Genomic DNA, 14,630 nt, shown 5'->3' with positions numbered 1-14,630 from the left:
CTAGAACTTTAATAGTGGAGCTTCCCTAGTGCTTTAACTTGACCTTTGATGCCCTCATGCTCTGCTCTACAGTGAAATTCGTGACTGCCTCTTCATCATTGAATCAATATAGTTAGAGCACTCTAACCTATGTAAGAGGACAGATAAATTTTGATGCACTTTTATCTCTGAAATGAGTTTGCAACTCACTTGCCAGTGTGTAGCTGGGATTTTCTTCCCCCAGTCTCTTCACCTGAGCTTCTAAAAAGACCCTGAAGTTAATTCCATTGGCATGAGAGGTATAACTGAAGAAGCGGGATGGGATTTTTGCTGTAATATTCGGCTCTTCCATTCCAAAGCCAAGATTATACAGTATATCTTCAGGATCCTCTTTGTAAAATTCCAGTATTTGAGAGATACTACAAAAAATAATAATCATACCGTGAATATCAAGAGTTCAAGATTTTCAAATTTCAACTTTATTTCTCATATGTACATCGAAACATACAGAGGAATGCAGTGTTTGTGTTAACAATCAACACACCCGAGAGTGTGCTGGGAGAAGCCCACAAGAGTCGCCATACATTCCGGCACTAATATAGCATGCCCACATTGTTTGGCACAGAACCACAGAACAAGCAATGAAACAACAGCAAAAACAAAACCCATTCCTCCCTCCCACCCACACACATACGCAGTCCTTTAACCCCAGGACAGGCTTCCGGCCTCCAGCAGACACAGACCCTGGACTACAAACACTACCAGACTTGCCAAGATATATACCATGATGAAGATCTATACTTAATATCCAGCAAGCATTGTGACTCTCATAACCTGTTCTTCCTGTGAAACAGAGATGCCCATAACCAATTCTCCAGGGAACCATTGGCTGTAACTTCAAACCCCTGTTCTCAATGGAGATGCTTAAGCTAAATATAAGGCCCTGATATCTTAGAATCAATGTTCCGTGAATGCCAGCACCCTCCCCTTCGAAGGAACTATCAACTACCAGTCTCAACAACTTTGTTCTGAAATTTATGTCAACACCACATTCGTCTTAGAGAACTGTACTCTGTAAATACCATAATTTTCTGGTGAAGTAATCCCCCAAAATCAGAGCAGCAGCAGACCTAAGTGGGAACAGTTGAGAGGAGGCCGACAGTGGGACGGTAAGGAGCAGCAACCAGAGACCTAGGGGCTAAGGGGCAATGGACATGATCAAAATTAACAGAAGAAACCAGGCAATAAAGTTCTAGGAAGCAGGTAAGTGATAAGCTGCTGAGAGTTAATATTTATGTTCTCCAGATACATTACTACACACTCGGGACAGCGATCAATTTCCATACCTGTCCATGCATCTTTTGGGATGTCGGAGGCAATCAAGGTATCTGGAGGAAACCCACATGCTCACAGGGAAAACATGCAGACTATATAGACAGGGCTAGATGTCAGCATTAAACCTCATCACTGGTCCTAATAAGTGAGCCACTTATCTGTGGGTTCCCTGCAATTCAATGAAAATGGTGCCACTTAATAACCCTTCCAAGCATACAAACGGCACAATGTCTGTTGCCTGCAGGCTACAGAGTGATCTTAGGCTCCACTTACCATGATAACGTTGGCTGACTCGGTTTCCGTGACATAGTGCCTGAGGGAGAAAGTTAGAAAAATATTCAGTTGACATTAGATTCCTGCTTGGATTCGACATTTCCTGGTTTGCCCGCCTTTGGGGAACTAAGGAGGTTTCACGTCATTGAAGCAGTACAGCAGTTCCTCTCAAATCTGCAACTCCATGAAACCTTTGCTCCTCTTGCTTCCCTTGTTTACAGAAAGGCTCAACTGCAAATCTCTGGCGTGAGCCATATTTTGAGGAATGGTATCAAAGTTCAAAGTAAATTTATTATCAAGGTACGTAAGTGTCACCATATACCACCCTGAGATTCATTTTCTTGCAGGCATTCACAGCAGATACAAAGAAACACAATGAAAAGCTACGCATACAAAGATGGACAAGCAACTAATGTGCAAAAGAAGACAAATTATGGAAATACAATGAAACTGATAATGACCAAATAGTAATAAATAATATTGAGAACATGACTTGTAGGGTCCTTGCAGGCTTTTCCATTCATGGGTATTGGTGTTTCCATACCATACCGTATCAGTATTCAGAGTCAGATCATTGTCTAATTTAGAGTCATTAATTATTAAGATACACAGTTAACCTTTCAGATTAAGGACCCTTCATTTAAATTAGGAAAGAGAGAAACAACTAGGTTAGAATCACAATTCTAACCACAAGGATATTTCAGCGATGTGGAGGGATCTGGGTTACCTAGGGATGATTTGCAAAAGGGTAGAGTGGAGGGTACAGCACGTAGTACTGAACATAAAGGTGACTGAAAATCAGCTATTTGCCAGGGGACTGAACACAATATAGCAAGGAGGCTGTGTTTCAGATATACAGTACACCAGTGAGACCACATCTAGAAAATTATATAGAGGGCTGGTCTTACTAAAGGAGGAATTTTAATACATTTAAAGCAGTACAGGAAAAATCTTTTATACTTATAATGACACAGAATAAGGATACTTGGCCCATCAGGTCCAGACTATCTCCAAGGAGTGTAATTCCACTAGTCCCATTGCTTATTCTATTGTGCCAGTGCAATTTATTCTCTCCTTCACTTGCCCAACAATCTCCATTTGATTCTTCTTGCCATTCGTCAGATTAAAACTCCAGAGATCAAACCGGTGGGACCAAAACTTTCTGTGCCTGCGTTCCTCAGCAAGACACCTTCAAAGCAACACTTCCCACAGAAGCAATGTCAGTGCAGCATGCCGTCTCATGATGCACTTCTCAGCAACGTCTCCCACGTCTGATCGTACAAACACCAGTTAGACTCAGAGTCACTCTCACTCTGAGATCCTTGCTGCCAACACATCTTCCTTCTGGCCTCTACTGCAATGCAGAAGTTAATAAAGAAGCTCAAAGGGGCAAAGTGGGGAAGTTTTGATTTTTGATCTATATGACTTTTGCTTTCACACCTGGAATGTGGATTAACCCCGTGAGCTTCCCCAAAGTGCAAGTATTCACAGAGGGCACCGACAGGCACCTTTCCAACAACTTCCTGCCCTGTGGTAGCAATGACTGGCTAGACCATAGTTAGAATTCTCACTGCCACATTACATCATATAGATATGATTGCTCTGGACTGGAGATGTATGAGATGTGCTGGAATTGGAAAATGTAGTTAGGAAGAAAGAATGGATAGGTTATTTTTTGATGGGTCATTTTCTTTGGAATATAGAAAGCTGACAGAAGACATCTGACATGTATAAAATCACTAAGGACCTATTTAGAGTAAACAGGAAGGGGTTTTTTTGGCATGACAGAGGGATCAAAAACCATTGATTTAAAACAATTGGTCTAAGGATTATAGGGAAGACCTTCAGACCATCAGACATGGGAAAAGAATTAGGCCCTTTGGCCCATTGAGTGTGCTCCAGCATTCTGTCATGGCTGATTTATTTTTGGTCTCAACCCCATTCTCTTGCCTTCTCCCCATAACCTTGACACCCTAATTCATCAGGAACCTATCAATCTCATCTTTAAATATACCTAATGACTTGACCTCAACAGCCATATGTGGCAATGGACTCCACTTATTCACCACCCTCTGGCAAAAGAAGCTCCTCCTCATCTCTATTCTAAAGGGATGTCCCTCTATTCTGAGGCTGTGTCCTCTGGTCCTAGGCTCCCCCACCATAAGAAATATCTTCTCCACATCCACCTTATCTTGGCCTTTCAATATTCTATAGGTTTCAATGAGATCCCCATTATTCTTCTAAACTCCTGTGAGTACAGGCTCAGAGCCATAAAACTCTCCTCCTACATTAACCCTTACCTTCTTGGAATCATTCTCAAGAAGCTCCTCTGGACCTCTCCAATGCCAGCACATCCTTTCTTAGATAAGGGGCCCATTCCCTTACCACCAACTCAACCTGAAATTTAACCTTTAGGGAATTCTGCACAAGGACTCCCAAGTTCCTCTGCACCTCGGATTTTTGAATTCTCTCCCCATTTAGAAAATAGTCTGCAGCTTTACTACTTCTACCAAAATGCATGACAAAAACACTTTGCTACACTATATAGCTGCCACTTCTTTGTCCATTCTCCAAATCTGTCTCTGTTCTGCTGCAGGTTCCTTGCTTCCTCAGCACTAACTGGCCCTCCACCTATCTTTGTATTGTCCACAAACCTGGCCACAAAGCCATCAATTCTGTCATCAAAATCATTGATGTATATTGTAAAAATAAGTAGTCCCAACACTGACCCCTGCAGAACACCACTAGTCATTGGCAGCCAAGCAGAAAAAGCCCCTTTTATTCCCACTCTTTGCCACTTGCCAGTCAGCCAACCTTCGACCCATGCTAGTATCTTTCCCGTAATACCATGGGCTTTTACTTTGTTTATCAGATTCATGTGTGGCATTTTGTCAAAGGCCTTCTGAGAATCCAGACAAACAACACCCACTGACTCCTTTTTTATCTATCCTGGCATTCTTTTCCTCAAAGAATTCCAACATAACATAAAATACATTTTTCACCCAGAGGTTGCTGGTAGTCTGGAAGCTTGTTAGATGTGTCAATAGTGAGAGGACAAGGATTTAAAATCGTTGGCAAAACACATGGAAGAGAGATGAAAATTAGTTTCCACTAATTATGAGAGGAATATATGGGTAAGATAGAGACATTTTCCTTGGGTGAAAATGTCAAATGCTAGAGGACATAGCTTTAAGGTGGGAGGGGGTGGATTTAAAGAATATTTACGAGGCAAGTTTTACACACAGAGAATGGTAGGTGCCTGGAATGCACTGCCTGTGGAAGTGGTGACAACAGATACGATAGCAATGTCTAAGAGGCATTTATACAGGCATATGAATTATTACTGGCCAATTATCACCAGCATATAACCTGTAGCACCAGAGGTCCCAACATACTAGACCACTGCTACACTACGATAAGGAATGCCTATCGTTCCTTGCCTAGGCTGCATTTTGGAAAAATGGACCACTTGGGTGTCCTCCTACTACCTGCATACAGACAGAACCTAAAAAGCAAGGCTCCAGAGATTAAGACAACTAAGAGGTGGTCGCGGGAGGCAGAGGAACGGTTACAGGATTACTTTGAGTCAGTGGACTGGGCTGTGTTTCAACCACTTATCTGTAGATCTGAACGACTACACCAGGGTTGTAACAGACTTTATTAAAACAGCTGTAGATGAGTGTGTCCGCACAAAATTACTCAGGGTCTTCCCCAGTCAGAAGTGCCCTGGATGAACCATGAGATTCAGAATCTGCGGGGAGCCAGGTTAAAGGTATTCAAGTCTGGAGACCAAGAATTTTACAAGAGGTGCAGGTACGATCTCCAGAAAACCATCTCGAGATTCCAGACCAGGCTGGAATCAACGAGGGATGCTTGACAGCTGTGGCAGGGCTTGAATGCTATCACCTTCTACAAAGTTAAATCAAGCAACACAGGAGACAGCAGGGCTTTGCTTCCAGATGAGCTCAACACCTTCTATGCTTGCTTTGACCGTCAGAATATGGAGGAACCATCACAAGCCCGCACATCTCCTGATGATCCTTTGGTTTCAGTACCTGAAGATGACATGGGGGCTGCCTTCAAGGAAAGCAGCCAGTCCAGACCGGGTACCTGGCTGAGGTACTAAAGACTGTGCTGGTGAATTGGCTGGTGCGTTCATGGATATCTTCAACCTCTCGCTTTAGCATTGTGTGGTAGCCACCTGCGTCATGTAGTCTTCAATCATACCAGTGCTCAAGAATGCCTCAATGACTATTGCCCAGTTGCACTTACATCCACAGTGATGAAGTGTTTTGAGAGGCTGGTAATGAAGCATATCAGCTTCTGTCTGAGTGGCGACTTGGATCCGCTCCAGTTTGCCTACCCAAGCAACAGGTCTACACCAGATGCCACCTCATTGGCTCTTTACACAACCCTGGAACATCTGGACAGCAAAGATATCTCTTTATCAATTACAGCTCAGCATTTAATAAATACAGTTCCAACACCATATTCAAGTTTGCTGATGACGCCACTGTTGTGGGCCATATCTCAACAGATTGGAAAGCATTACTATGGAGCAACATCTTGTGGTGGAAGGAAGTTCAGATTCATAGAATACAGGTTTAAGGTGACCGGTAAAAAAAAAATGAGCAAAAGTAGTTTGCATGCAGTAAGTTGATCCAGTCAGAAATAAAATGTATTATTGGTTTTATAAATAGATGCAATTCTGGGTTTTTCAAAAGGAATTGGATAAATACTAGAAGTGAGAGAACATAAAGCACTGTGGAAAAAGAAGGAAGTGTATAAAATGGAATTGAATTTCCCAAGAAATAATAAGGGCATGAAATGATTCCTGCAGCAATTTTCCCATCTCTGGTGCTATTGTATGGTTGCTGCAGCAAAGCGGAAAATGGAAACTTACCCTTGGCTCCAGTGTTCAGGTTATCTTCAGCTCTGTTCACAGCACTCGAACTGGCATCTGCAGCAAAAACAGGAGATGGTTACAATAGAGATACTATGCATTCTCCAGCAGTAACCACCTGTGATCCAATCATGTTGACAACCTCTCCTGATCTTCATCCTAGCCCAGACCTTCGCTGTTCTATCTCTGTTCCCCTTTCTCCACACCAACCAGCTTCACCCTCAGTCCAACTCCCAGTTTCACTGCAACATGAATGAATTGTCAGCAACATTAACTCTTTTTTGCTCTGCAGATGCTGCCTGACCTAGTATCAAGTATTTCCAGCATTTTCTACCTCACTATTTCACTATTCACTACCACAATATTATATATCTTATTGTAATTTATTGTGTTTTATGTATAGCATTGTACTGTTCCATCTGCAATGTCTTCTGATGATGACTTTTCACAAAACAATGAATTTCCCAATATATGCCAATAATATTGAACCTGATTCTAATTTTTGATTTAGTGCTTATTTAGGTCAAAATCGTATAAAACTCCATGATTGTGTAGCCAAGTTTCCATCAAACTCAATATATAAGTTTGCTGATGACATAACAATTGTAGGCCGTATCTCAGGTAATGATGTGTTTGAGTACAGAGAGGAAATTAAGAACCTGGTGGCATGGTGCGAAAACAATAACCGATCCCTCAACGTCAGCAAGACGAAGGAATTGGTTGTTGACTTTAGAAGGAGTAGCGTACCACACAACCCAATTTACCTTGGTGGTGCACAAGTGGAACAGGTCAAAAGCTTTAAGTTCCTCAGGGTCAATATCACAAATGACCTGACTTGGTCCAACCAAGCAGAGTCCACTGCCAAGAAGGCCCACCAGCGCCTTTACTTCCTGAGAAAACTAAAGAAATTTGGCCTGTCCCCTAAAACCCTCACTAATTTTTATAGATGCACCGTAGAAAGCATTCTTCTAGGGTGCATCACAACCTGGTATGGAAGTTGTCCTGTTCAAGACCGGAAGAAGCTGCGGAAGATTGTGAACACGGCGCAGCACATCACACAAACCAATCTTCCGTCCTTGAACTCACTTTACACCGCACGCTGTCGGAGCAGTGCTGCCAGGATAATCTAGGACACGACCCACCCAGCCAACACACTTTTTGTCCCTCTTCCCTCCAGGAGAAGGCTCAGGAGCTTGAAGACTCATATGGCCAGATTTGGGAACAGCTTCTTTCCAACTGTGATAAGACTGCTGAACGGATCCTGACCTGGATCTGGGCCGTACCCTCCAAATATCCAGACCTGCCTCTTGGTTTTTTTTTGCACTACCTTACTTTCTATTTTTCCTATTTTCTATTTGTGATTTATAATTTAAATTTTTAATATTTACTATTGATTTGTAATTCAGGGAGCGGGAAGCGCAGAATCAAATATCGCTGTGATGATTGTACGATCTAGTATCAATTGTTTGGCAACAGTAAAGTATAAAGTATAAACTCTGAACAGAACACAACATGCAGAGGTCCCCCTAAGAGTGCAGAAAAAAATGAGGGATTTCAGCCATAAGTTTAGAATAGAGAAATTGGGTAAGTTCTCCTTGAAATAAAGAAGAGGAGATGTTGGAGTCATTCAAGACCATGTCCATTGCCAGTGGTCTATCCACACTCTTGTAGGGGTCAGAAAGCTGGCACAGGCCCTACTCCTTCAGTGTCATCAAAAGGACATGGCCACAATCGTTGGAGATGGATTGGGCACGTGATGAGAAGAGGCCAACTCCATCATCAAGACAGCATTCATTGGACTCCTGAAGGGCGGAGCAAATGCAGGAGACCAAAGACAACTTGGCGCCGTACAGTAGAGGTAGAAATGAGGACCCTGAACCACACCTGGGGCACAATAGAGAAGATAGCCAAGGACAGACAAAGATGGAGGACCTTCATTGCTGCCCTAAATGGCAGCAACGTAACGGGCAGTAAGTAAGTAAGTGGCAGTTATTTAAGAACTAAGAACACATATAGTGCCTATAAAAATATTCACCCCTCAGAAGTTTTCATGTTTTATTATTTTACAACATTGAATCACAGTGGATTTAATTTGGCTTTTTTTGACACTGATCAACAGAAAAAGACTTTCATGCGGAAGTGAAAACAGATCTTTACAAAGTGATCTAAATTAATTACAAATATAAAACACAAAATAATTGATTGCATAAGTATTCACCCCCTTTAATATAACACACCAAATCATCACTGGTGCAGCCAATTGATTTTAGAAGTCACATAATTAGTTAAATGGAGATTGCTTTTTGAGACCTGTGGGCAGACAAGGTGCTTCAATTGATTGTACTAAAAATAGACCTGTATCTAGAAGGTCTAACTGCTGGTGAGTCAGTATCCTGGCAAAAACAACACCATGAAGACAAAAGAACACTCCAAGCAACTCTGTGAAAAGGTTATTGAAAAACACAAGTCAGGAGATGGATGTAAGAAAATTTCAAAGTCACTGAATATCCCTTGGAGTAGGCCGTCCTCAAAAACTGAGTGACTGTGCAAGAAGGGTGAATAGTGAGGGAGGCCACTAAGAGACCTATAACAGTGCTGGAGGAGTTACAAGCTTCAGTGGCCGAGATGGGAGATACCGTGCATATAACAACTGTTGCACAGGTGCTTCACCAGTCATAGCTTTATGAGAGAATAGCAAAGAGAAAGCCACTGTTGGAAAAAACATACACGAAATCTCGGCTAGATTTTGCCAGAAGGTATGTGTGAGACTCTGAAGTCAGCTGGAAGAAGATTCTATGGTCTGATGAAACCAAAATTGAGCTTTCTGGCCATCAGACTAAATGCTATGTTTGGCAAAAGCCAAACACCACACATCATCAAAAACACACCATCCTTATCGTGAAACATAGTGATGGCTGCATCATGCTGTGGGGATGCTTCACTGCAGCAGGCCCTAGAAGGCTTGTGAAGGTAGAGGGTAAAATGAATGCAGCAAAATCCTGGAGGAAAACCTGATGCAGTCTGCAAGAGAACTGTGACTTGGGAGAAGATTTGTTTTCAAAGTTGAACCTGAGAGAACAGAGGGGCTTGACATCATAACTAGAGTGAATGGACCTACTGACTAGTGAGTGGGCTTTGTTCCTGTTCCCAAGACAGATGGCACAGTGAAGATCTCTGTTGATCAAACAAAATTGAATAATGCAGTGAGCCGGGAGAAGTTTATTTTGCCTTCTGTTGAGCAGACATTGGGTATGCTGGGAGGAACAAAGTTCTTCACCAAACCAGATGCAAACTCAGAGTTCTGGCAGATCCATTTAGCTCCTGAGTCACAGAAACTCACAACCTTTATCAAACCCATATGGACTCTATGCCTTCAAGAGACACCCTTTTGGTATCTCCTCAGCCCCTGAACTCTTTCAGATGAGGATGAATTTTGGAGGGACTGGAAGGAGTAGTCTGCCACATGGACGACATACTCATCTTCAGAGGCTTAAGCAAGGAACATGACTGAAGAGTGGAAGCTGCCTTGGAGAAACTGAAATGGGCTCGAATCACCCTGAACAAAAAGAAATGTGAATTTTCAAAGTCTCAGAGGGAGTGCAACCAGATTAAGACAAAGTTGCAGGAGCTCAGAACAAGGAAAGACCTACCAAATCTCTGATACATTCGTATGGTAAACCAGCTGGGAAAGTTTGGCCTTCTTTTGGCCTAGGGGGAATGCTCATGCAATGCCCCGGTGGTGTATGGAACCTGGTGGCATATGCATCAAGAGCACTGAGTCTTACTGAACGGCATTATGCCCAAATCGAAAAGGAGACGCTAGCTCTCGTGTGGGCTTGTGAAAGCTTTGGCTGCTACTTGATAGGCACTAAATTCCTACTTGAAACAGCTTACAAGCTACTTGTCAGCCTCCTCAGCTCGAAACACTTGAATGACTTGCCTCCACATCTGCAAAAATTCAGAATGAGGCTTATGTAATACTGTTATGACATTGAAGGTGTCCCCAGCAAATCTTTCACAACACCAGTCACTCTGTTGGGGTTGCCACGCAAAAGTGAGTGCAAGGAAGCTGACTCCACCTTCATGGAAGATACCGACAGCTACTTAGCTCAGGTACATGAAAGCTTTCCTGCATCACAGAGTAAACTGGATGAAATTCACACTGAGTTGAAAAAGGACTGAATCTGCAGCAAGGTCATGCAATACCGTGAGCATGGATGGCCAGCTGTTCCAAAAGGAGCTCACAAACTCAGACCTTACTGGCTTGAAAGAGACACACTCACCATTCCTGATGGTTTGATGGTAAAGGGCTCCAAACTTGTCTTTCCTGCTTCTATGCATGCAAACATTATCAGTCAAATCCAGCAAGGACTTTAAGGCATGGAAGAATGTCATCTAAGAGCAAGGCAATCTGTGTGGTGGCCTGGTCTGAGCACACAGCTGGGAGATTATGTGAAGCATGCACAAAAATTATACTGAACCCTTCCGTCCCACAGAATTCCCAGACTTTCCATGGCAAATTGCAGACACAGACATTTAAGCTGAAGAGAGATAAATATCTTCTCTCTGTGGATTACTGCTCATGTAATGTTAAGGTGTCCAAGCTGTCCCCTACATCCTCAGCAGAAGTTATAGAGCTCCTGAAAGCTATATTCGCTCGCCGTGGAATATCAGAGGCACTTGTGTCAGACAATGGTCCACAATTCAGCTGCTCAGTATTCAAAGCCCTTGTTAACAACTATGCATTCAAACACCAGACAAGCAGTCCACAGGACCCACAGGCAAATGGAGAAGCGGAAAGAGCAGTGCAAACTGTGAAGAGTCTCCCTCTGAAGGCAAAAGACTCCGCCAAAGCACTTCTAGCTTACTGCTCCACATCTCTTGCAAATAGCTACAGTCCATCAGAGCTGTCAATGGGCCAGAGACTGAGAACAAGCCTGCCCGTTCTTCCTTCCCTTCTCCAACCTCACTTGCCAGACTTAGACAAAGTGAGAAATTTTGAGACAACACAGCGTGTGGGAAAATAAAGAGCGTGCATGATCTCAGACACAGAGCCAAATCGTTGTCGCTGCTCAGGAGTGGTGAAGCTGTTTGGGTTTCAAACCAATTTACCAAAGGAACAATAGTCCAGCAACATGCACCACAATCGTTTGTGATCAGAACATCACCAGGTGAAATCAGGCAGAAAAGCCGTGCGCTTGTGCACCTTCAAAGTCCACAAAAGGTAGAGGATATAGAGTGGCCTGATCCTCATGACGAGGACCACTTACCCGGGGTGGACACACCTGTTCAAGGATCTCCATCTGCTCCGAAACTTCCAGGAACCTGTACCAGATATGGCTGTTTGTCTGTCCCACCACAGAAGTCTAATAGCTTAGAGCAGGTGACTAAGGAAGCAGAATAATTCTCTCACTTTGCCGCAGTGTTCAGGTAGCTTACCCTGACCTCCATTAGATTTAGTGTGTTTTAAAAAGAGTTCTAATTTTGAAAACATTTCGCAAAATGAGACTGCTCTTTAAAAAAAAGAATTTCTGCAAGATGGCGCTGGTGTACATTGGCAAATCTCTGTGGGCTGCAGGAAATTGTACCAGTTTTCCTCTTAAATATACTCCTTTTGAATTACTTTTGTTGCAATCTGCAGTATGTAAATATCCTCTTAACAACGGACTATGAAATTACATCAATCATCTCCTCACTAAAGCCTCGATGAACCGAAGTCTCATCTCCCCACTCCAACACTGGCTGACTCACACAATGGCTGTTCTGCTTAAACCTAATCTTTCATTGGATTTGCCAAGTGCCTAGTATGTCCAATCCAATATCTCCTTGGGGCTATGCTGATTGCCCCACTTGCTGCTTTTAAACCTTTTCCCTCCAAGCAATCTGGTGTCTCTCGGGACTGGGGTGCAAAATGTGCCAACTGCCCCTGTTCGCTTCTTTTAAACACCCACTCCTTCCAAGCAATCCGATATCTCCTCGGCATTGTGGTGCACAAAAAAAAATTCCTCTGATGTAACAAAACACATTGATGAAGGTAGAGCAGTGGATGTAGTGTATATGGATTTCGGTAAGGCATTTGGTAAGGTTCCCCATGCGAGGTTCATTCAGAAAATAATGAGGTGTGGGATCCAAGGAGACATTTCTTTGTGGATCCAGAATTGGCTTGCCCACAGAAGGCAAAGGGTGGTTGTGGATAGTTTGCATTCTGCATGGAGGTCAGTGACCAGGGTGTTCCGCAGAGATCTGTTCTGGGACCCCTACTCTTCGTGATTTTTATCAATCACCTGGATGAGGAAGTAGAAGAGTGGGTTACTAAGTTTGCTGATGACACAAAGGTTGGGGGTGTTGTGGATAGTCTGGAGGGCTGTCTGAGGTTACAGCAGGACATCAATAGGATGCAGAACTGGGCTGAGAAGTAGCAAATGGACTTCAACCCAGATAAGTGTGAAGTGGTTCATTTTGGTAGGTCAAATTTGAAAACAGAATATAATATTAATGGTAAGACTCTTGGCAGTGTGGAGGATCTGAGAGATCTTGGGGTCCGTGTCAATAGGGCACTCAAAGCTGCAGCGCAGGTTGACAGGGTTGTTAAGAAGGCATATGGTGCATTGGCCTTCATCAACCATGGGATTGAGTTCAAGAGCTATGAGGTAATGTTACAGCTATATAAGACTTTGGTTAGACCCCACTTGGAGTACTGTGTTCATTCCTGGTCACCTCATTACAGGAAGGATGTGGATACCATAGAGAGATTGCAGAGGAGATTTACAAGGATGCTGCCTGGATTGGGGAGCAAGCCTTATGAGAATAGGTCGTGAACTTGGCTTTTTCTCTTTGGAGTGATGGAGGATGAGAGGTGACCTGATAGAGGTATCTCAGATAATGGGAGGCATTGATCATGTGGATAGCCAGAGGCTTTTTCCCAGGTCGAAGTGACTAACACGAGGGGGCATTATGTTGCATTGAGACTTGGTTAACAGTGAACACATCAGACGCAGCTATCCAACCAGAATTTTTTATGATTTTTAGAATGAATAGAACTTCAAACTCTGGTAAGGAAAGGGGTGGCAGCGTATGCTTTTTAGTCAATTCTCGTGGTGCACGGGCGTTGGTGTTACATTTACTTCTTGTTCCCCTAACTTAGAACAACCAACAATTAAATGCAGATCATTCTACTTGCCTTGGGAGTTCTCCTCCATAATACTGACCACAGTTTACATACCACCAGTGGCTGATTATAAGCAAGCACTCATAAAATTGCACAATGCTGTCTGTAAACAAGAAACGGCCCATACCAACGCAATTCAAAATACAGTCGGTGACTTTAACCAGGCCTGTTGGAAGAAAACCCGGCCCAATTATCACCAGCACGTAACCTGTTGCGCCAGAGGTCCCAAAACACTAGACCACAGCTACACTATGATAAGTAATGCCTATCGTTCCTTCCCGAGTCCGCATTTTGGCAAGTTGGATTATTTGGCTGTATTCCAACTACCCGCCTACAGACAGAGTCTAAAGAGCAAGGCCCCAGAGATCAAGACAACCAAAAGGTGGTCGCAGGAGGTTGAGAAATAGTTACAGGATTGCCTTGAGTTAGTAAGGACATTGAAGGTTATAGGGAGAAGCCAGAAGAATGGGTTTGGGCAGGATTATAATTCAGCCATGATTGAATGGCAGAGTAGACTTAATCCACTGAATGGCATAATTTTGCTCCTATGTCTTATGGTTTTTTGGTCTTATGATTTTTTTTGTGGCTCTTTATTCCTCCTTCTTAATTTCCTTGATTTAGCTTCCAAGGAATCAAAGTTAATTTTTTCTATTCCTTCTTACATGTGGAATCTATTATAATTATTTTTATACCCGCTGCTAAGTTCATATTGTATTTTCTTTCTTCGCATCAATTAACTGAGTCATCTTGCTACTTTTTGAAATCCTTCCAATACTCAGTTTTATTTTCTATTATATTGTCTTTAACTTCGTTGGTGTGGTAAACCATATATATGTTGTAACTGGGTTAACTGTCTGGACACGCCCCTCTGCTGACTGCCCCTGTGGCTCCTCCCACAGATTCCTGAATAAAGGTGATTTCGCCTCGCTCCTCCCCCTCAGTCTGGGGGCAGACACTCACCATGGAGGTCGT

At 43.0% G+C, this 14,630-nt stretch overlaps 1 protein-coding gene across 1 annotated transcript in view; it reads right to left on the bottom strand.

The window, feature by feature from the left end:
• Nucleotides 1–14,630, bottom strand: part of tespa1 (thymocyte expressed, positive selection associated 1) — a 29,792-nt gene that overhangs the window by 2,905 nt on the left and 12,257 nt on the right. Inside the window, exons 3-5 of the mRNA XM_063038253.1 lie at nucleotides 6,491–6,547; nucleotides 1,588–1,627; nucleotides 190–398 (exon numbers count right to left, since the gene is read on the bottom strand). Of these exons, the coding sequence (XP_062894323.1) occupies nucleotides 190–398; nucleotides 1,588–1,627; nucleotides 6,491–6,547 (306 nt within the window). The remainder of the gene's footprint in view (nucleotides 1–189; nucleotides 399–1,587; nucleotides 1,628–6,490; nucleotides 6,548–14,630) is intronic.

Source organism: Mobula hypostoma, chromosome X2, assembly GCF_963921235.1.
Source record: "Mobula hypostoma chromosome X2, sMobHyp1.1, whole genome shotgun sequence".
NCBI classification, from domain to species: Eukaryota; Metazoa; Chordata; class Chondrichthyes; order Myliobatiformes; family Myliobatidae; genus Mobula; species Mobula hypostoma.
Note: the sequence above shows the minus strand (reverse complement) of the source record. Positions and strands in the feature narration are given on the sequence as shown.